The sequence below is a fragment of the Arvicanthis niloticus genome, chromosome 1 (genome assembly GCF_011762505.2).
Source record: "Arvicanthis niloticus isolate mArvNil1 chromosome 1, mArvNil1.pat.X, whole genome shotgun sequence".
In the NCBI taxonomy this organism is placed as follows: domain Eukaryota; kingdom Metazoa; phylum Chordata; class Mammalia; order Rodentia; family Muridae; genus Arvicanthis; species Arvicanthis niloticus.
Genome location: NC_047658.1, coordinates 93547374 through 93568502, shown reverse-complemented (window position 1 = coordinate 93568502; position 21129 = coordinate 93547374). Strand labels below are relative to the sequence as shown.

The 21129-nt window shown below is 51.6% G+C and overlaps 2 protein-coding genes and 1 long non-coding RNA gene across 9 annotated transcripts in view; 2 read left to right on the top strand and 1 right to left on the bottom strand.

The window, feature by feature from the left end:
- Positions 1-1431: 1431 nt before the first annotated feature.
- LOC143443946 (uncharacterized) lies at positions 1432-3064 on the bottom strand. Its single transcript, XR_013113402.1, has 2 exons — positions 2921-3064; positions 1432-2795 (listed from the first exon to the last, which is right to left on the bottom strand). It is a non-coding gene; the product is annotated as an uncharacterized LOC143443946 (long non-coding RNA).
- Sh2b1 (SH2B adaptor protein 1) lies at positions 3044-11445 on the top strand. Of its 6 annotated transcripts, none has more exons than XM_034501246.2 (10): positions 3542-3795; positions 5379-6403; positions 6676-6777; positions 6995-7086; positions 7189-7364; positions 9079-9282; positions 9438-9649; positions 9781-10002; positions 10380-10479; positions 10658-10854. In XM_034501246.2, coding segments are annotated over exons 2-10 (2052 nt in total). In that variant the 5' UTR covers positions 3542-3795; positions 5379-5461; the 3' UTR covers positions 10660-10854. The 6 variants fall into 6 exon arrangements, with proteins under 6 accessions (XP_034357095.1, XP_034357085.1, XP_034357112.1 ...); XM_034501254.2 differs by having other exon boundaries at positions 3543-3795; positions 9781-9949; XM_034501204.2 differs by lacking the exons at positions 3542-3795; positions 10380-10479 and adding an exon at positions 3044-3210 and having other exon boundaries at positions 9781-9949; positions 10658-11445.
- A 3781-nt stretch (positions 11446-15226) lies between these two features.
- Atp2a1 (ATPase sarcoplasmic/endoplasmic reticulum Ca2+ transporting 1) overlaps positions 15227-21129 on the top strand; it is a 17916-nt gene continuing 12013 nt past the window's right edge. For both annotated transcript variants that reach the window (XM_034498109.2, XM_034498117.2), the window contains exons 1-6: positions 15227-15538; positions 15831-15848; positions 16182-16264; positions 17583-17687; positions 19234-19372; positions 20982-21062. In XM_034498109.2, the coding sequence (XP_034354000.1) occupies positions 15421-15538; positions 15831-15848; positions 16182-16264; positions 17583-17687; positions 19234-19372; positions 20982-21062 (544 nt within the window). In that variant the 5' untranslated portion in view covers positions 15227-15420. The remainder of the gene's footprint in view (positions 15539-15830; positions 15849-16181; positions 16265-17582; positions 17688-19233; positions 19373-20981; positions 21063-21129) is intronic.

Genomic DNA, 21129 nt, shown 5'->3' with positions numbered 1-21129 from the left:
GATTTGTCAAAGACTTAGCTTTCCCATGGCTGGGAAAAATCTGAGGAATAATTTATATCACTGATGCAAATCAACTATTCATTCATTGGTACCACATGGTTAGCTGGATCCCTTCCTGGATTCTTTTGGTAGCAGTTTTGGAAGATGGATCTCCTTTGCTCCTCTTCCTCTCTTTCAACAAGTTCCTAGAACACAAATCTCATTTCTAATGCTCCTGGGAAATACAACCCAGCTCCTTCTAATCCTTTGTTGTCTACCTGTTAAATGTTTACTGTTGTACTGATGCCCTAGGCCCAGTCTCTTACATGTCCAATGCCTGATCACCAAACTGTTTTGTGCAATTCAAACACTGACTCCATCTCTAATACTCTAATAGACAACTCTGCCTACTTCCACAAGGACACTTCCTTTGCTTGTGCAGTAGCTATTAACTACAGGTAACTATAGATATATATTTTTATGAGTCAAGGTTTCACCATATAGCTCTGGCTGTCCTCAAACTCACTATGTAGATCAAGCTGACATTGAGACCATAGAGCTCAGACTGCCTGCTGGGATTAAAGGCATGGGTCACTACACCAGGCTCAGATAGGTATTTTAATTAAAAACTTCAGTTCACTGAGCACACCAACCAAGCCTTTGACCAAGTGACTATAATATCAGACTATTTCAATCATTTAAAAAATTTGATGGAGTGCTGGGAAGTAGCTCAGTGGCAAAATATCTAGTATGTTCCAGGCCCTGGGTTTGATTCTCAACACCTACCATGTCCGGCTTCCAAAACAAAAACAAAAAAAAACCAAACAAACAAAAAAAAAACCAACAACAACAACAAAACAGGCTGGACATTTAGACAGAACATACCCAAACTTATCACAAGCCATTTGCCCGTCTGTCTTCTTGAACTCTGTCCTAGTTGATGAACAGGTAAAGCTGGAAGGAGTATGTGGGAGGTCCCCTACATTTGCCTCTTCCTTTAAAATGGTAAAAAGGTGGATGATATTGGTCATGAAGATCCACTAAACAAAGGGCACCTTGAGCTGATGCTGCGTGTGATGTTGCATCCTGGGTGATTTAAGACTAGCTAAGCCACAGGTCTGGACAGAGAGCTCAGGAGTTAGGAGCACTTGATGCTCTTGCAGACATGTAGACAAACCACATACACACACACACACACACATATATATATAAAACATAAATTTTTTTAAATCTTTTAAAAAACAAAAGACTGAGTATACCAGTATACCAGAACTTGGCTTTGTTTTGTTTCCCCCCCCCCCCAAGACTGTCTAACTCCATGGGGGCAAGATGGCACCCCTAAACAAACATTCTTTATGTGCAACAAATTTTTTATCTATATCCATCTACTGGGTCATTTGCCTCTGGGTTCCAGGATGGCTCTTGATCCAGTCAGCTAGTTGGTTCTGGAAATTTCTAATTTTTTTTTTTTTTTTAATTTTGAGACATAGTTTTCTTTGTATAGCCCTGGCCATCCTGGAACTTGCTCTATACCAGGCTGGTCTCGAACTCAGATATCCATCTGCCTCAGCCTCCAAAGTGCTGAGGGAAAAAAAAAGGAATGGGTCATCACTGCCTGGCTTAAATTTTCTTTCTTTCTTTCTTTCTTTCTTTTTTTTTTGTTTTTTTTTTGTTTGTTTGTTTTTTGGTTGTTTTGTTTTTTTTTTTTTTTGTTGTTGTTTTTTGGTTTTTTGAGACAGGGTCTCTCTGTGTAGCCCCGGCTGTCCTGGAACTCACTCTGTAGACCAGGCTGGCCTCGAACTCAGAAATCAGCCTGCCTCTGCCTCCCAAGTGCTGGGACTAAAGGCGTGCGCCACCACCGCCTGGCTCTGGCTTAAATTTTCAAAAATTAATATTATTTAGCTTATGTGTGTGTTTTGCTTACCTGTGTGTATATATGTGTTCCTGTTGAGGTCCTAAGGCATCAGATCCCCTGGAACTGGAATTATAGTCAGTTCTGAACCACCATGTGGTTGCTGGGAATTGAATAGTCAGTTCTGAACCACCATGTGGTTGCTGGGAATTGAACCTGGTCCTCTCCAAGAGCTGCCAGTGCTCTTAAATACTTAGCTCTCTTTCTAGACCTGTAACTTACTTAAATTTTATTACCATTTTGTATATGTGTATGTGATATGGGAGGTGGAGTCAAAAGGGTGTATTCCATGTTCGAAGTCAGAAGACAACCTTCGAACATTCTGTTTCCACAGTGGGTTCTGGGGAGGGAATTCTGGTCATTAGGCTTACACATAGCAAACACAAGCACTTTTACTAAAGAGGCATCTCACTAGCATAGATTTTATTGAAGATCTCAGAAAGAGGGATACTCCTTAAACTGAGTTGCTGAACTATTAGGACTTAAATTTAAATCTATGGAAAGCCATCTTGCCACACCAAGAGACTAGAGCCCCTCTGTAAGTAAAGGCAACCGCACGAGTAGAGTACAATCACAGATGACAAGCTACAAGACAGGTGGCATCTTTTGGCCCCTGTCGACGATCCCAATCTACTCTGGCCTTTTAAATTACTTAAGCTGTAGTAAAGCTGGATCAATGTGAGCCTGAGTTGCTAGAAGATATTTGTGCGCAAGGTCTCAACAGCACTTTGTACCTTAAGTTCTTCATCCCTCTAACTTGCTCTGAAGCTTCTCTTGAACTCCAAGATCTCCACATACCTCCTGATGTCCCCCAAGCATGTCCAAAACTGTCCTCACTATTGCTGCCCCAACTTTAGTTCCCGTCTAAGATGGAGCCCTCCAGGACCACCTTGTCCCCTTTCCTCTAAAAAAACAAAACAAAACAAAACAAAAAAACAAGGTCGTAAGTTCAGGCTCCGCCCGCTCACTCGGCCTCCCAAGGTCACCGCAACATCACTCGCCAGCTCCCTGGGGGCGGTGTCCGCGTACCCCTCGATGCAGGGCCAGGCGCTCTAGGCTGCAGCCAGCTCTTCAAAGAGCCTTATCATCTCGCTGATTTCGCTTAGTAGGCGGCTACTCTCTCCGCTCAAGTAGCTTCTCTATGGTTAACTGCTCGCCTTTGTCTCGAATTTGCTTCGGATGACGCTCGGCTGGAACCCAACGCCTTCCCACAGCTGCCTCAGTGGTTCCTTTTAGGTACAACTGCAGAAGCCACAGGAGCTCGGGGAGACTGTGTTGGCTTAGCTCCTGAAAGTTCGGCGCTGAGAACGATGGCGGAAGTGAGTACGAAGGTGCCCTCCTTCTTATTGCTCTTCTCTATGGTCGCTTCCTTCCGCGTCAGGGAACCCGTCCCAGCGCCTGCGCAGAAGCGTGTGCTGGGAGCTCTTCGCGGAGGCGGGGGGTGGGGGGGGTACAGGAGCGGGAGCTGCGGCCGCCGCCGCCGCCGCCGCCGCCGCCGGAGCTAAGCGCGCGGACCGAGATGCAGGTGGAACCGGAGCCGGAACCCCCCTCTTCAAGTGCCTCTTTCCTCTGCGGACTCGACCCTGTCGTCTGAGAAGCTTGGGCGGGGGTGGGCGTGGGGGGATCGGGGCTGGAGGGGTGCTTTGGCTCCCAAGAGGGCAGCAGATTGTTAGTCCCTTGGAGGCTCCGGCCCAGTGGCATGTAGAGGGTGTCCAACGATTAGGATCGGGTCCGAGTGATTGACCACGGGCCCGGGAGGGTCCGAACACGGAGCGCAGCCTGCACCCTCCACCACCCGCCCTTCTGGAATGTCAGAACTAAGCCAAGAGGCAGGTGCACCGGAAAATTGTGACTGAGCCTTCTTGGCAGAAGAGAAACTGAGTCACCAGTCCAGGAATCGCAGGGTCAGCGGGCCTGAAGGGGGCTGGGTCGGCCAGTAGTGCTGAGGGCTGGGTGGGCCTGTGTGAGCCGAGGTAGCCTCTGGCTGGGGACTGTCTCTGCTGTGCCTCCACCTCTTGGCCCGGTTCCCCTGTGCTCTGTGACTCCCGCATCTCCTGGCTGCTTCTCCATGGTTTGGAGTTGTCCCTGTGGTTGAAGCCATCGGAGTATGTAGGGCTTAGGCCAAGGAGGAAGGGGAGGGGTCTCTGACTTGCAGCCTGGTTGTAGGTTTGGAGGGGAGGCTGACATCACTGATAGTTTGGGTAGACTTTTCTGAACCGTCCAGAGGTGTCTCCTTTCAGTATATCATAGGGCAGGACCACTGGCTGTAAATTACATACCGACCTCTGTCACTTGCTAGTTGCGACTTAAGACTTGGGACACCCTCAGAAGCTCTTCTTTCTCGAGTTTCTCTTAGAGCAAATGGGACCCATCATACTGTCCTCCCCCATAAAAATAGTGAGGGTGGCAGTCATGTCTTGTGTGCTTACTTTGTGTCAAGCACAGACATGTTCCTTGTCACTTCATTTCTCCTGACAGCTGTAGTGGTTAGACGTTAGTAACTGTGTTTCACAGGTACGAAAGCTGGGTTCACACGGCTAACAGGTGGGCTGTGCCGGGGCTCTAGTCCATAGTCCAACTCTCACAGGCACACTCCCGAGGGAGAGGGAAACCTTGAGCCCCAGCTCCTTGTGATGTCTTACTTACGTGGCTAGTAAAGACTTGTCCTGACCAGCACACCATCTCTTTTTCTCTAGTGCTGCTATCAGTCAGCCCTAGACTACAGGGGTAACCCAGAGGCTGGGCTTCAGCCAATCTGAGTCTCCACAGGGCTTAAGTGCTGATTGATATATATATATATATACACAAATATATACATATATATATGTATATATATATATATATATATATATATATATATATATATATTTGTAGGACCACTTCGAAGACGGCTTATCCTTTAATCCATCTTCCACTCATTGGTGCGAGGTCTCTAAACTTTGTAATCCCTGCACCCTTGGGCCCCCTGAGAACAGAGCCATGGTTGAGGCTGGTCCAGCCTGTTCCTGGAGACTAGAACTAACTAGGCAGTGGGAAATGCAGTAGACTCTGAGTTCTGGAACTTGTTTGAATCTCTTTTGTCCTCATCTGTAACAGGTTATAAAGTTTTCTAAGGAAATGTAAAATAACCTTGTGGAACCCTCTGGAGTGGTGCATTTAAAGTGTGTGTAGTTAGGGAAGGCTTTGTCTTAGAGAAGGGATGGCGGCAGATCTTAAGAGTCCTCTGTGGTGTAAGATGCTTCAAGGCCCTTTCCTGGATCCCACAACAGGGAGAATGGTGGCAAAGGCAGCAGGAAAGATGCAGAATGGACATTGGGCTTAGCATCCCTCATTCCGGGTATATGAGGGCTGTTGATCTTGAAGAGGGCAAAACAGTTTAGTTCTCTTCCCCCCAGTGCCCTCTGAGGAGTCTGGAGGGGAGTGGGCCAGGATATAACTCAGTCTCACTTCTGCCATAACTCAACATGTATGCCTCTTCTCTCTACAGCTGTTGCTGCTCACCCCGAGTCTTCTGGCTGCTTCCCCATTTGCTCCCCGCAGGCTCCCCCTGTCCTCCTCCTGGGGCCCATCATGAATGGTGCCCCTTCCCCAGAAGATGGGGTCTTCCCTTCTCCGCCAGCGCTGCCACCACCCCCTCCCCCAAGTTGGCAAGAGTTCTGTGAGTCCCATGCGAGGGCTGCTGCCCTGGATCTTGCCCGACGTTTTCGCCTCTACCTGGCCTCCCACCCACAGTATGCGGAGCCGGGAGCAGAGGCCGCCTTTTCTGGCCGCTTTGCTGAGCTCTTCCTTCAGCACTTTGAAGCTGAGGTGGCTCGGGCCTCGGGCTCACTCTCCCCACCTGTCTTGGCTCCATTGAGCCCTGGTGTGGAAATGCCACCACCACACGACCTGTCCCTTGAGAGCTGCAGAGTGGGTGGGCCTTTGGCAGTGTTGGGCCCTTCTCGATCTTCTGAGGACCTGGCTGGCCCCCTTCCTTCCTCAGTCTCTTCCTCTACAACATCCTCAAAGCCGAAGCTCAAAAAACGCTTCTCCCTCCGTTCGGTGGGTCGTTCAGTCAGAGGTTCTGTTCGAGGCATCCTGCAGTGGCGGGGGACCGTTGACTCTCCCTCCCAAGCTGGGCCTCTGGAGACCACATCAGGCCCTCCAGTTCTAGGTGGAAACAGTAACTCCAACTCCTCTGGTGGTGCTGGGACAGTTGGTAGGGCATTGGCTAATGATGGCACATCCCCTGGAGAGAGATGGACTCATCGCTTTGAGAGGCTGAGGCTAAGTCGTGGAGGGGGCACTTTGAAAGACGGAGCAGGAATGATACAGAGAGAAGAGCTGCTGAGTTTCATGGGGGCTGAAGAGGCTGCCCCTGACCCAGCAGGAGTGGGTCGTGGAGGAGGGGCAGCTGGGCTGACCTCAGGAGGAGGAGGAGGGCAGCCTCAGTGGCAGAAGTGTCGCCTACTGCTCCGGAGTGAAGGAGAAGGAGGAGGAGGAAGTCGCCTAGAGTTCTTTGTACCACCCAAGGTGAGCCCACAGGAAGGTGGGTAGCTGGAAGTGACAGTGGCTGGAAAGCTGGCTCAGTGCTGCAGATAGCCATGGGCTTACTAACCCAAGTACACAGTGTTGCTGTCCTGAGTTCAGTGCTAACTATGGGCTCTCAGTTGCCATGTGGGGATCTGAGACCAAAAAGCTATTACTTTTTCACCTTACCTAGGAAGGAAAGGTGGATGAATAGAGGGAGGTAGAGTTAGCCTTGACACACCAAAAGACTGATTTTTATTCCCTTTTTCTCCTAGGCATCCCGGCCTCGTCTCAGCATTCCCTGTTCTACTATTACTGATGTCCGTACAGCCACAGCCCTAGAGATGCCTGACAGGGAGAACACATTTGTGGTTAAGGTAGGAGCCCCAAGCTCTGTCCCCGGAGAGTACCTATGCTTGAGAAAATGCTCTAGATAGACTTAGGCAAGCATCTTCAGCAGCAGGATGAATATATGTCAGGAGAGGCTTTGAGTCTTCCTGGGGCTGTGGTTTCTTGTTTCCCTCAGGCTTGGACGTGGCCTATAGTATCTCTTACTCTCTGCCCTTGCTAAAGCTCCACCTCTTGGCCCTATAGGTAGAAGGCCCTTCTGAGTACATCCTGGAGACAACTGATGCACTTCATGTGAAGGCCTGGGTGTCTGACATCCAAGAGTGCCTGAGCCCAGGGTAAGAAGCCTTCCTCTGTTTCTGAATGATCTGGGCTTGGGTAGGGGCAGCCTGTGTCTCTCCTGATGACTTTCCCCAGCACCATTTTCCCTGTCTTTGTAGACCCTGCCCTGCTATCAGCCCCCGTCCCATGACCCTTCCCCTGGCCCCTGGGACCTCCTTCCTCACAAAGGATAACACAGACAGCCTGGAGTTGCCCTGCCTGAATCATTCAGAGAGTCTGCCTAGCCAGGATCTGCTTCTGGGACCCAGCGAGAGTAACGACCGCCTGTCACAGGGTAAGGTAGAGCCCATGTGAACTGCTGGGCTAGCTCCTGCTCCCTAGCTGCTCTACCTATGCCCCCTGATTGCTTGTATTTTGTCTCTGAACATACCATGTTCTCTTAAGTCACACTTAAGAGATTTAAAATCTTAATTTTAAATTGCCATTTAAAATCATTACTCTCGCCACCCTTCATGGCCCCATAAAACTTCTATCTAGCCTTTCACACTCGGCTCTGTTATTTTTTTCATACGCATTCTTCCAGTAGGCCACCACTCAGTCTATAAGTAATGGCTCTCTTCAGCAAGCTTCCAGAATACTTTGTGAACATCTTTGTTTTAGTCTTGTTGTGCATCTCAGCATGTCAATGACCTTTGCACCTTCTCTTTCATCCTGATCAAACACTCACATATGCAGAAAGATACACACACACATACACACATACACACACACACACACACACACACACACACACACGTACGTCTGGCCCAGCTCACCTTGTAGACTGCTTCTACTCTACCCTTTCCTCCTGACCCCTGGCACTTGAGTTTCAGCATCATAGTGCCTGGCACAAGGCCTGCATTCAGTCAACAAAGTTATTACAGACTTGGATTGTTAGAGCTAGCACAGACCTTACATCAGATTGCAAGTAACTAAGACCACAGGGAGGAAATGGATTTCCTGAGTTTGCCGACAAAGATGTGCTGTGCTAATCTAGCCTCTGACATGGCTGTTTTCTAAGCAGTATGGCGATGTGTCTGCTGGCCTAGGCCTGAGATTGGACAGATGCTCAGTCAGGCCCTAGTATATCGCGGGCTGCATGCTAGGCTCTGGGGTAGATGGGGAACTCAGGAATTCCAAGTGGGCTCCTTGGTCCCCATGGGTTCACTTTAACTGAATTGGTAAGACATTATTGCTAATAAAAAGCAGGTCTCTAAAATGGAGAGTCTGCTTAGTATCTTCTGAGCAGTCCTAGCAGGGAGCATCCTGGGAACACAGGAGGAAAAGAACAAGGGAGATGGGAGGTGGAACTGACAGAATGCTATACTGAGATGAGAGACGAGAGTAGCTTCAAGGGCCAGGGCCCTGGCTGAGAGCTGCCACAGGAGTGAGCACAGGGCCCTGGCTGAGAGCTGACATGAGTGAGCACCAGCATGCTTGGAGAGTGAGCTAGAGTGAGTAAAGGGAAGAACTCAGGTAAAAGGGGAAGGCTTGTTTTTTCCTTTTGTCACTGATGCTTGAACTCAGGCCTTGCTCCGTCGAGGCAAGCCCAAGAGCACAGTCATGGGCGCATGTTCTGTTGCTGTAGGCCGACCTACAAGCCTCAGTCTTCAGAGGCCTTGGTACTGGAATGTACCTCCTGACAAGAATTTTTGATGTGCTTCAAGTTGGTGGTGGTAGTCTAAACGACACAGAGGGCTCCTTTCTAATATGGACGTTTTTCAGGGCTTCTATCCCTCACCCCACCAACCATTGCAATAATCTTTCAGCTGTTGATTCAGAAAAGACAGGCACATTTGGATTCTAGGACCTCCTCGAAATAACCATGGTCTCTCAGCAGTACAAGCAGTGTAAGTCAGAACCATCGTGAACATCCATCAGGGTCACACCTCCAGAGGCGTGGGGGCTGGGCACGCAAGTGGACAGCCAGCGGGGAGATGGCAGGAGCCCAAGCCTGCAGGAGCAGAACCTGTGGCATTCTCAAGTTTAGCCCCTTTGTTCTCTTTCAGGAGCTTATGGAGGCCTCTCAGACCGGCCATCAGCATCCTTCTCCCCTAGTTCTGCCTCCATTGCTGCCTCCCATTTTGATTCAATGGAACTGCTTCCTCCAGAATTGCCCCCTCGGATTCCCATTGAGGAGGGGCCTCCAGCAGGGACAGTTCATCCCCTCTCTACCCCCTACCCTCCCCTGGATACTCCAGAAGCAGCCACAGGTATTGGGTGAATGTGCATTTGTCTCTGGTTTGTGGTCCCATATTGGAGCTGGAGGGATCAAACCGGGGAAGAGCCAGTGACCTGGTGTCTCTGGGAGAACTGGGCTAGGGAGAGGCCTCTGACACCTGCTTTTCCCTCTCTCTCCTTCCTGAAGGGTCATTCCTGTTTCAAGGAGAATCAGAGGGGGGTGAGGGGGATCAGCCCCTCTCAGGGTATCCTTGGTTCCACGGCATGCTCTCTCGACTTAAAGCTGCCCAGTTAGTGTTAGAAGGAGGCACTAGCTCCCATGGTGTCTTCTTGGTGCGCCAGAGTGAGACAAGACGTGGGGAATATGTCCTCACTTTCAACTTCCAGGGCAAGGCCAAGGTGAGTGGTCCTGAAAGAGTGATCTATTTGGCAATGCTTGGTTGGATCTGGGAATACTATTGTGCAGGGGAGGAGGGATTTATAACTGACAGGGATCTTAACTCCCACCTCACTTGTCATCCTGCCCTCAGCACCTGCGTTTGTCACTAAATGAGGAGGGTCAGTGCCGGGTCCAACATCTGTGGTTCCAGTCCATTTTCGATATGCTTGAGCACTTCCGGGTGCACCCCATCCCTCTGGAGTCTGGAGGCTCCAGTGATGTTGTCCTTGTCAGCTATGTGCCCTCCCAGCGGCAGCAGGGTGAGCAGAGCAGGTCTGCAGGGGAGGAGGTGCCCGTGCACCCAAGAAGTGAGGTGTGTGTGCCAGGAAGACGGGGTGGGGGGGTTGGAGGAAAGGCGCTGTTAGTGGGGAGCAGGGCAGTCAAGGTACTTGGGCAGGGCCTAGAAGGGAAGCAGAAGGCTGACAGGGTGCAGGCAGAGGCTCCTTTTGGGGCCGGGGCAGTGGAGAGCTGGGTGCTGCATCCCCATTCCATCAGACCCTCCGCTCCATCATTGTCTGTCTCCTGGACCCATCCTCCTTGGCCTTGTCTTTGGCCTTTTGGGGGATTCATGGTCTGATCCCCTCCTTCCTCCCTTGATGTCTGATGTCCCTGTCTGATCTCTCACTTTCCCCCACCCCACCATCCCATCTATCCCCACGTTGCTCCTCCCCTCCCCTCCCCCTCCCCCAGGCCGGGAGCAGGCTGGGAGCCATGCAGGGGTGTGCGAGGGCGACCGATGCTACCCCGATGCCTCCTCCACCCTCCTGCCCTTCGGAGCGAGTGACTGTGTGTAAGTGTGGTCCTCTCACCATCGCCCATGATTCATCTTCCATGGAGGGGGGTTGCTCAGGAGATGGGATGTGGGGGAGATATAGCACATGGCTCCTTGGGGAGGACAAGCAGAGGGGAGGTCACTATAAGAACTCTCTTCCTTCCACAATCAATATCTTCTTACCATTCCCATCCAGAACGGAGCACCTCCCGTGACCCAGCCCAGCCCTCTGAACCCCCTCCATGGACAGATCCCCCACATCCTGGGGCAGAAGAGGCGTCGGGGGCGCCAGAAGTGGCGGCAGCCACAGCCGCAGCAGCCAAAGAGAGGCAAGAGAAAGAGAAAGCGGGCGGTGGAGGGGTCCAGGAAGAGCTGGTCCCCGTGGCTGAGCTGGTCCCCATGGTTGAATTGGAAGAGGCCATAGCACCAGGCACCGAGGCTCAAGGTGTTGCTGGCTCTAGTGGGGACTTGGAGGTGTCCCTAATGGTACAGCTCCAGCAGCTACCACTAGGGGGCAACGGAGAAGAAGGGGGTCACCCCCGAGCCATTAATAACCAGTACTCATTTGTGTGAGATACCTGCCCACCCTCCATTTTCCTGCTCCCAGCCTTAAGTTGTGAGACTGGGCCAGATAGGAACACAGAGGAAAGTGGGAGTCCTCTCCCTAAAGTGGGAGTCCCCTTCCTACATGCTTCCTGACCCTTGTTGGCCAAGGGTGTGTATGTTGGTACAAGTAGAGGTTCAAGAGCCCTGTTAAGTCCCCACTTACTACACTACAGGTGCCCTTGCCCCAAGGCCAAGGACTTGGGCTCCATTACCTCCCTGAGGGGCTCTTATGGTCAGCCCCATCCCTGGGGGCTGTTTCCCCACTAATAACCCCCAACCCAAGGAAGGGTGAGGGGGAAGGGCTGTCAGTTATATTAAGGTTGTTGTTGTTGTTTTAAACAAAATGGAAAAGCATAAATAAATAAAGGGTTTATCTCAGTTCCATCGTGATGGCTGTGGCTGATGTGTGGAGTAGGACCTGGGACAGGTGGATAAAGCTGTCTCCTGAGCTCAGGCCAAAGAGCTGGCCTGTGCCTTCAGAGCCACCTCTCCTCTGTGCTCCCCTTGGTTTGCTGAGTGCTGCAATGCAGAGCTCAACAGTACTTTCTGTGGGTTCCAGCATGTTCTGTTTTTCAGGGTGATGGTATCTTTTAAGACAGTTGTCTTACGTAACCCAAACTTATGATCCTCCTGTTTCAGCTGCCTGTGTGCTGAAGGGATTACACTGCTACGCCCTGCTAGTTTGTTCTTTTGATGGGACGAGACAGTGAAAGATGAGGTTTATGGTCACCAAAGGCCTTTGCTTCACTGAATTGTTTGGAGTGAAACTCTTACCCTAGGAATAAAGCAGGCAGGAGATGCTGAAGTCATGGGGTTGGGGGAGATTTACTGTAGCAATCCAGTCTACAGAGGGCCCCAAGGCCAGGTTAATTGACCCTGTTGTCAGAGGCAAGCTGGAGATTGGATGACAGTCCTGTCTGTGAGTCCTGTGCTTCCTCTCATCTGCTGTATGGACCTAAGGGCAAGGCACGCGACTCTGGGTCTTTCCGTCCTCTGAAACGTGAAGTTTCATCTTCGTTGGTGCTGCTGACATGGTTTGGCCTAAATGTTTCTGTCTGAGTTTTATACACGTCTCAAGGCTTCCCTTGAAAGTCCCAAGTTCCAGTTGCCTGGGTCCAGCTCCCACACACTCTTCATCCCTACTACCTTGCATCTCTGAGTTATGAGCTGTTGGTTGGCGTGAAGTGACTGATCGCTATCACTACCATCAGACTCCCATTCTTAAATACAGAGCCTGAGCTGAACACATATTTCTGCACTGCATCTATGTTCTCCAACGGGGGTGCCCTGGCTTCCCAGCTTAGGGGTGGGAGGTGTGCGTGAAGCAAGCAGGATCTGAAGACTCCTGTGTTACCCCCTTCCACCTTCCAGTGTCACTCTCCTCCCCTGGGAAAGTGGAACAGCCGATCTTCTGTCCCTCGCTTCTGCCCCACCTCCAGGAGGCCCTACCCACGCTCATGACCTTGCTATTCTGGGCCTGTGTCAGCTCTGTGGGGAGATGGACAGGAGACAGCTGAGCGCACAGGCTACCTAGGATGGGGGTTGACTGGGGGAAGCCTGCTGGCTCTTGTCTTACATTATCCCTGGGGCTCCCCAAATCTTGGCCTTGACTAGGGATTGAATTGGCCCCTGTTGTGGAGGTTGGGTGGAAGGCAGCTGGAGACCTGGGTACTGTGTTTTCCAAGTAAGATTGTTGGAGATAGCCAATGACCAGTGAGGGCTGTAGCATCTCAGTGGGAAGGCCTGATCCTCCCCTAATCTCATGGCAACTGGTGCTCAAAGGCTCCCCTCCTCCTATGCCTTGCCACCTTCAGGAACTTGCCATCCTGAGGTGGGCAGAAAGATACCCCTAGACTTCCCTGTCCTGGCTAGACAAGCCCAGGAGACAATGAGACTCCCAGTAAGTCTTTGGAACTCAGGAGGAATGGGCCAGGCTCTGCTTGCATGCCTTTCACAGGCAGGCCTTTCCTCAGTCTCAGAACTCAGGAACAAGAACACCTTCAATCTTGGTGGAGTGGGAAGTGGACTGTGAAATGGCCTCATCTGCCCTTTCCCACCACAGGTCCAAAGGTGTCCTTCTGCAGCTCTCGCCGGCCTTCATTTCTCTCTCTGGGAAGCTGGGAGAGGTAGAAACGGGTAACCTCAAAGAGCCTCTTTGGCAGGAGTGCCCTGTAAAGCCTGCCTCCTTTCCTCACTCAACTGCTTTGAAGCTCTGTGCCCCCGCTCCCCGTCTCCATGTTTGGGCATTCCTGCTGCTGGAAGACTGTGCCCCTGTCACTCCTCCAGGTGCTGCTGGGGAGAAGCCAGCTGGGGCCTGAGCCACCATGGCTGCTGAGCCTGCCTCTGGCCCCAGATGGAGGGTCTTGGGCCAGGCAGAGATGCCTGTTTATGTGACCCCTACATTCTCACTCATTGTCTAAGCCCCTCCACCTCGGGTCACAGCAGGACTCTACCTCAAGGGAGGGGTTTGTGGGAACTGTGAAAAGAGGGCGGGAAGGAACACCTTGTCCTCAGTTCACCCCTCCCCCAAGTCTGGGCAGAAGGCAGGATGAGTCCGAGGCTTGGCCCTTCATTTCTATCTGTTGATGTTAGCCAGCCCCTCACCCTAACAAGTGGGGCTTCTTCTTGTTCTGTGGGCTGCTTTATCATTCTGTCTGTGTGCTGGAGCCCTTGTGTGGGACTTGCTCCTTGGTTCTTTCCAGGGAAACCAAGGCCTGGGTTGAGGTGCCACCTGTGTTCCAAGGGCTGCAATGCTGCTGGCCCTCACTGACCTTTCAATCTCTAGTTCCATGAAAACTCTGCCTCAGTTTCCTCCCTGCTTGCATCCTGGCTCATATACCCTGTCTCCTCCAGCAGCTGCCTTGGTGGAAATCAAAAGATACCCCAATGGCGAATTGGGTGGGAAAGGGTGGCTCAGAGCAGCTGCTCTTCGGAGGAAGCTGACACCCAGGCCAACCCTTCAGCAACAACTTGTGGCTTTGCACCCAGCCTCTGGGGCCCCGCCCACATGACTGCCACTGCCTGAACCCTGCTGTTTCTTTTCCCTCTTTTCTGGCTTAGGAAGTCTGTGCTGTCTCTGCTCCTAACTCTGTTCGGTTCTCTTTTCTTCATACCTCCCCCTTCCCTCTCTTGGGAGCTCTGCTTCATCCGGCTGCAGGGGTCCTGCCCTTGGTCAGCATGGGGCTGTCCCAGCTCCAGAGCACTCCTGCTAGTCCTGGTCCCCACTCCCTCTGTAGGCTGTTGCATCAGGGCCAGAGCTTCAGAGAACCCCATACCTCTGGGGGTCACCATTGAAGCCCTGGGGTTGAAGGCCAGTGTAGGGTGAGGAGATCTTTACTCCTCTGCCCCACCCTGAAACATTCATCCCTCCCCCTCTGCCATCAGCACATTCTGTAGCCTCTTGGGTTACCTGGCTGCCTGGGTGTCCCATTTTCTTCGGGGGGGATTCCCTGCCAGTTTCATGGGGGAGCTAAAGGCTGTGTTCCCAGAGGCTGAGCTAAAGCGGTAGTGGTGGGGGGGAGTTTAGAGAGACAGACAGTCCTGGCTTTGCTTACCAGGGCCTGGACACTAAATCCCTTGTTGATGGCTGCAGCAACCCCTCCCTAGGGTAAGGTTACCATCTGCACCGTCCCCTTGACTGTCTCCCTTCCGTAGTTCCCTGTATCTCTCTAGAGCTACTTCCTCTGTCCCCCAAAGATGCTCTCCCCTCTCCTATGATCCCCCAAAGGCTTGGAGTACCTCCTCTGTTAATCAAACACACTAGGCAGGGGAGGAGACTGTGACAGTAGAAAGAGGTTCAGGATGCCAAAACAAGGCTAAGGAGGGATGGAGCCTAAAGGCCAAGAGGGCTTACAGAAAGATCTGCTCAGGGTGAGCTCAGAGCTAAGCATTTAGTGTAACTGGGGAAGTTGAGGCAACTGGAGGTGGGGTCAGTAGCAGATAATAGAAAGTGACTTTACTCCCCCTCCCCTCTGGGGCCAGGGCCACCTTTGCGGCCCTTATGAGTGACACCTCAGGCTGCAGCCCCACTGTTCCTCTCTGTCAGCAGAAACCTCTCTCTCTCCTGACCCCTCCTGCTGGGGTCTCAGCCAGCCAATCCCTGACCTGGGGGAAGGGGGAGCCTGCCCCCCCTACTCCCTCATAAGGACCAGCTGGGGGCTGGGGGGGTGGCCGGCTGCGCAAGTAGGACTGGGGTCAGAACTTCGTGGAAAGGAGAAGAATCTGGGGGGGCAAGCAAGGAAAAGGAAGGAGCCCAGATCAACAGGCAGGTGGATACGCTGAAGAAGTCCCCCCACAAGTGAGAGGCCCCTAAGAAGGAATACATCACCCCCTGGCCCCCAAGAAGGGAGCACAATGGAGGCCGCACACTCCAAGTCCACAGAGGAATGTTTGTCCTATTTTGGGGTGAGCGAGACCACAGGACTTACCCCAGACCAAGTTAAGCGGCATCTGGAAAAATATGGCCCCAATGGTAAGTATCCCTCAGAGGAGAAGGTGATATGGCTGCCTTCCTAATCCCTACAGTGGGAGCTGCTGCTTCCGGGGTGTATAAGGTCAAGCAAGGCAGTGGTCTGTTTCTTGCAGAAGGAAGATAAAAGTTTTAAAATCTGGAGTTTGGGGGCGTTTCATAGGGTGACCTTGAACCGCATGAGATGCCCTTTTGATACCCTAATTCTCTTATGTTAACCACAGAGCTTGGGGTGTGGGGAACATGAGGCTGAGCCCCCACTGAATTTGTTCTTTTCTTCTTTTTCCTTGGGTAGAGCTCCCTGCTGAGGAAGGTAAGTTACCCGGCCCCTCCTGTGTGCCTCATTCCTGACTCCCTGCCTTCTCCTTACTGAGACCCATAGCCTTTACCCAAAAGGCAGAGACCCTTCCTCAAAGCTTAGTGTCTGGAGACTTCCCTGAGGCCTCCCGCCCTGGAACAGTTGCCACAGATTTGAAGAGCCTTTTTGGCTGTTTCATCTCTTTCTCTCATGCCAAGCCGGGCTGCCCATCAACCTAGAAGACCAGGGCACTCTAGACTCTGGAGCCCAGCCCATCTAGAGCTGCAGACACTCATCTTTTGGACCTTAACCCCTGGGACTCCTCTTCTTGCCCCCCCCCCCCCCCAGGCAAGTCTCTGTGGGAGTTGGTGGTAGAGCAGTTTGAAGACCTGCTGGTGCGGATTCTTCTCCTGGCTGCCTGCATTTCCTTTGTAAGTGCTGTCTGAAGTATGATGTGGGGCTTGTGATCAGTCTGTGGCTCTTACCATCCTGGATGCCCTCATCCAAGCCCTAACTACCCTGTTTTCCATGTCAGAGCTGGGGGTGGGGTGCTGATTTGCTTCCTCCCCTGCAGAGAAGTTTTATTTTAAGCCCTGAGAGTGTTCTCAGCCAAAACACTGAAGCTAAGCCACCCTCCCAGCTTCAAGGGCCTCAAGAGCTCAGGTTACCCCCCCCCCCAAAAGCATAGGCTCCCGGCTTCAATGAGGGCTGCAAAGTCTACTGTGGGGCCACTATCATTCCCTGCCTATCCTGGTTGGTCCCTACTCTGCTTCACCAATCCTGCCCTGCCCTCTCCAGCCTGTGATACTGATTGACTGAAAGAAAGACTTGGTACAAGGGCAACTGCCGGTGTGCCCTCCGGACCTTACGAACCTTTCACACCCCAGCCCTCAACTGTCTCCAGGCTTTACCACATGCTACTTCCATTAGGCCTAGAGCTTGGTACCCAAGCTCTCTTTATCCAGCCTGATTCATTCTCACCTCTTGGTATCTCCAGTTCCCTCAGAGCCTTAGGCTACCCCATCCCCTTGTTACATCTTCAGGGTTCATAGCCCCTGCTGTTGGCCGCTTGTCACCCTCCATCCCAGCAGTTGGAAAATAAGACCTAGGAGAGAAAAACAAAAAAAACAATAACAAACAAAACCAGTTCTTTGGAGGCCCTATGTGCTCCTGAGCCTAAACTGGCAGAGCCTCCCCTCTCTCCTCAGATTTGCTCCTTGACATTTGCCTGTGGCTGCTGCCTGGCAGTGGTAACAGCTGGGGTGGGGTGGGTGCAGGAGGCCTGTAACCCTACCTCCCTCCTGTTCTCTCATGAAATTGGAGCTTCCATGCCTTGGTGGTAAGGGAGGGCTGTGGGTGGGCTGGGCCCTTTCAGGACTTTAGGGATTTTCCTACTGGGCTTGGGTCCCTGTGGGATGGAGTGGATGTAAGGGTGGTTGACCCTGGGTGTCCCCAGAGGTTTGCTTACAAGCCAACAATTTGGTCGGGGAAACCTGAAAGCCTTCCCAGGTAATCCCCAACTGTGTGTGGCTGCATTGCTGATTTGCACAACATCACAAGGATGGCAGGGTCTGTGTGCTTGGGGCTCTGTGGCAAAGGGAAGAGCCATGCATGTAAGCATGGAGCTTCAGCATCCCACAGGCCCCTTAGCCCACTGGCTGACCTCTGCAGCCATCTTCAAAAGCCTTTCAATTCCTTTTGTCCTTTAGGGCTTTGTTACCATCCATTTATTCTCCTTTCCCCTCACAGGTGCTGGCCTGGTTTGAGGAAGGTGAGGAAACCGTCACTGCCTTTGTGGAACCTTTTGTCATTCTCTTGATCCTCATTGCCAACGCCATTGTGGGGGTCTGGCAGGTTAGTTTTGACCCCTCCTCTGACCTCATGTCTCAACACTGAGCCAGGGGCCACATTTCTTTCTGGTCTCCAACATCATTCCCCTAGCCTTGTCCACTCCTCTGGTCCTCTCATTGTGCTTACAAAGGTAGGGAATGTTCGAAAGAGCTGAAAGCCTCATTTGCTTGCTGTGTGAGCATGTCCCTAAGCCTGTTTCCTCACCTGTAAACTAGGGCTAGTACCCTAAGTGCAGGGCACAGTCCTTCAGCACCCCAGAGGGGAAGGCAGGAGTCTCTCTAGTCTAGGCTGGCCGGGACCACAATGTGAATTTCTGTCTTAAAAAAATAAATAAATTTTAAAAAGCTATGCAGGGTGGCACACACTTAATACCCCACTACAAAGAGAAAGGAAAGGGGAGGGGAGAGGAGGGGAGGGGAGAGGAGGGGAGGGGAGGGAAGAGAAGGGGCAAAGTCAGATGTAGTGGCGCACACCCTTAGTCCACATTTACAGGGCAGATTTCTGTGAATTTGAGGCCCCTATGGTCTACAGAGAGAGGTCTAGGTCAGTCAGGGCTACATAATGAGCCCCCGATTTAAAAAAAACAAAGACCCGGGCAGTGGTGGCGCATGCCTGTAATCCTAGCACTTGGGAGGCAGAGACAGGCAGATTTTTGAGTTCAAGGCCAGCCTAGTCTACAGAGTGAGTTCCAGGACAGCCAGGGCTACACAGAGAAACCCTGTCTCGAAAAACCAATAATAATAATAATAATAATAATAATAATAATAATAATAATAATAAAGAAAGAAAGAAAGAAAGAGAGAGGGAGGGAAGGAGGGAGGGAGGGAAGGAGAGAAAAGAAAAAACAGGACTCATAACTGCTCCTCAGACTTGATGCAATTAAAAGAGAACTGGAAGTTCATGGCACATAGTAGTCACTCAGTAAACTACCTGTTGATTTCCGTTTCTACTCATATCACCACTTTTCTTTCCTTGTCCCTTGCTTTCTGGTTTGTTTTGTGTTTGTTTGTTTGTTCTTGTTCATTTGTTTTGCTTTTCTTTTCTTTCTTTCTTTTCTTTTCTTTTCTTTTTTTTTTTTATTATTATTATTATTATTATTTTTTTTTTTTTTTTTTTTTTTTTGGTTTTTTCGAGACAGGGTTTCTCTGTGTAACCCTGGCTGTCCTGGAACTCACTCTGTAGACCAGGCTGGCCTTGAACTCAGAAATCTGCCTGCCTCTGCCTCCCAAGTGCTGGGATTAAATGCATGCGCCACCATCGCCCGGCTGTTTTTCTTTTTAAAATTCCTTTCTTTTCAGCCCAAACCCCTCTCACTTGTTTTTAGCCACCATGACATTTTCTATAACAAACACAGCCCTGCTGTCTGTGGGGCTCTGTCCACCCCTCCTGCCAGCTGGAGCTGCATAAGCCAGTCTTTTCTCCAGTGTCCCTATTTCTGCTTGGATCCCCATTCCCCTTCCTCCATCTGTATGTCCCTCACCCTTCCTGCATGTTCCCAGACCAGCAGGACCTTCTTTCTGACTCTGCTCTTGTCTGTTTTCCTTCTCAGGAACGGAACGCAGAGAACGCCATCGAGGCGCTGAAAGAATATGAACCTGAAATGGGGAAGGTCTATCGGGCTGACCGAAAGTCAGTGCAAAGGATCAAGGCTCGGGACATCGTCCCTGGGGACATCGTGGAGGTGGCTGGTAAGTGCTGGTATGGATGGTCCAGGAGGGCAGACCTGGGTCAGGTCTGATCCTGCTGTCTGTGAGGATGGTGCCTTTGCTTCTCCTTCCCAGACTCCTCAGGGGTCACTCCAGGACATGTAGGCCACAGCACCCCTCCCCACTAGAGTCTCAATAGGAACAGCTAGTCCTGTCCCAGAGGCAGCAGACAGACCCCCTGTCCCCCCTCCCCTCAACCAACACTTGCAAGCAACAGGTGGAAGCCAGTCCCTGCCAATGTCCCCATCTCCACCCCTTCCCGGGCCTGGCTCCCCTCTCCTTCCACCCACCAGTGGTCAGCTTTCAGTCTTGACCCCTCAGTGTCCTTGAGGCCTCTCAAAGGGGAAGAAATGAGAGTAGAAGGGAGTGAGGGTGGGGGTAGGGAGTGGGGGTGGATGACTACCCTAACCACCATGTAAGGGTAACTCCTAGTTCTCTCCTAGCTAGAAGCACGGGACCTATGAGGAGGGCACTCAAGGAGGGCCCTGCCCCCTCAGGGACACTTAATGCCGCTCAGGGAGGGGTGTGGCTGGGTAGCTAAGATTACTAGGATTCTGCCCCCTTCAGCGCTTTTTATATTTGCCCTGAGTAGGACTTTCCACCTCTCTCGGTCCCTAGCCTGGTGAATGTGTATTTCTAAGCTTCTGTCTCTCATACTGTGTCACCTTCTATACCATGTCACCACCAGGAGAAGCCTAGGGTGGGAAGCTGGTGGACTGAAGACCCCTCAGCTCCATTACTAGGGCAGTCCTGCTATGGTGACAGTTTGGGGTCAGTGCCATGAATGTCTATAAATACCACCTGGGCTTCAGTGACAAGTGTGTTGGTCTGACTCCATTGCTGACCTCCTCCCTCCTCCTGCTTCCTCTGGCACTGGAGGAGGGACCTTAGAAACCAAGAGAAAGAAAAGCAAGTGAACTTTGCCCCAATTCCACCCATGAGACCAAGGTGGCTTTAGGCAGAGACCTGAGGAGGGGTGTCTGTGTCCCCCAAAAGGTCTCTAGTCTGGCATAGTGTCCTCTACAGCACATCCCAAAATGGAACTTTCATAGTCTGGCTCCCCACTCCTCATTTGTGAAGCTCTGCATTGCAGCCAGGATGCTCCTTCACAGGTCCTATTGTGACTCTCTGTGCACTCTGCAGCTTCAGGCTCCCACTGTCACTCTCGCTTGGCCTGGATTTTCTCAGCCTCACTCTCTGATCTTCCAAGTCACCCTCTTTTCTCTGAGTTACATCATTATGTTTCCTCCTTTACATTTCTCTGGCTTCTCTTTCTCAGTTTCAGCTGGCTTGTCCCTAATGGTCCTTTCGGTTATTGAGAATGCATTTAGTGAGCACACACTACCCACCAGGAATTCTAGGGTCTTCCTTCACAGGCTCGCAGCTGGTGGGAAGAGGCATATGCAGTCAATGGCGGACAATGAAATAGTATCATCTGGGGTGGGGGTAGAGGATGAGAAATCTTGTGCTGAAGGCCTATGAAAGGCAGGGCCAGATGCTGTAGGATCTGAAGGATGGGTGATGGGAAGGAGACAGAGATTGTGAAGAAAGTAAACTCTGTTCCCAGCTGAACTCACTTCTCTCTCTGCAGTTGGGGACAAAGTCCCCGCAGACATCCGCATCCTCTCCATCAAATCCACCACCCTCCGGGTCGACCAGTCCATCCTGACAGGTAGGCTGACTCAGGCGGGAGGCCATAACGAAGAAGGAGCTAGGTAGACAGAAGACAGGTCTTGGGT

Bases quoted from the DNA above. Each gene is read 5' to 3' on its own strand.
- Sh2b1 (XM_034501204.2), top strand. From the start codon at position 5,462: ATGAATGGTGCCCCTTCCCCAGAAGATGGGGTCTTCCCTTCTCCGCCA. The intron at 6,404-6,675 runs GTGAGCCCACAG...TTTTTCTCCTAG, and splicing joins AGTTCTTTGTACCACCCAAG to GCATCCCGGCCTCGTCTCAG. The intron at 9,283-9,437 runs GTATTGGGTGAA...TCCTTCCTGAAG, and splicing joins TACTCCAGAAGCAGCCACAG to GGTCATTCCTGTTTCAAGGA.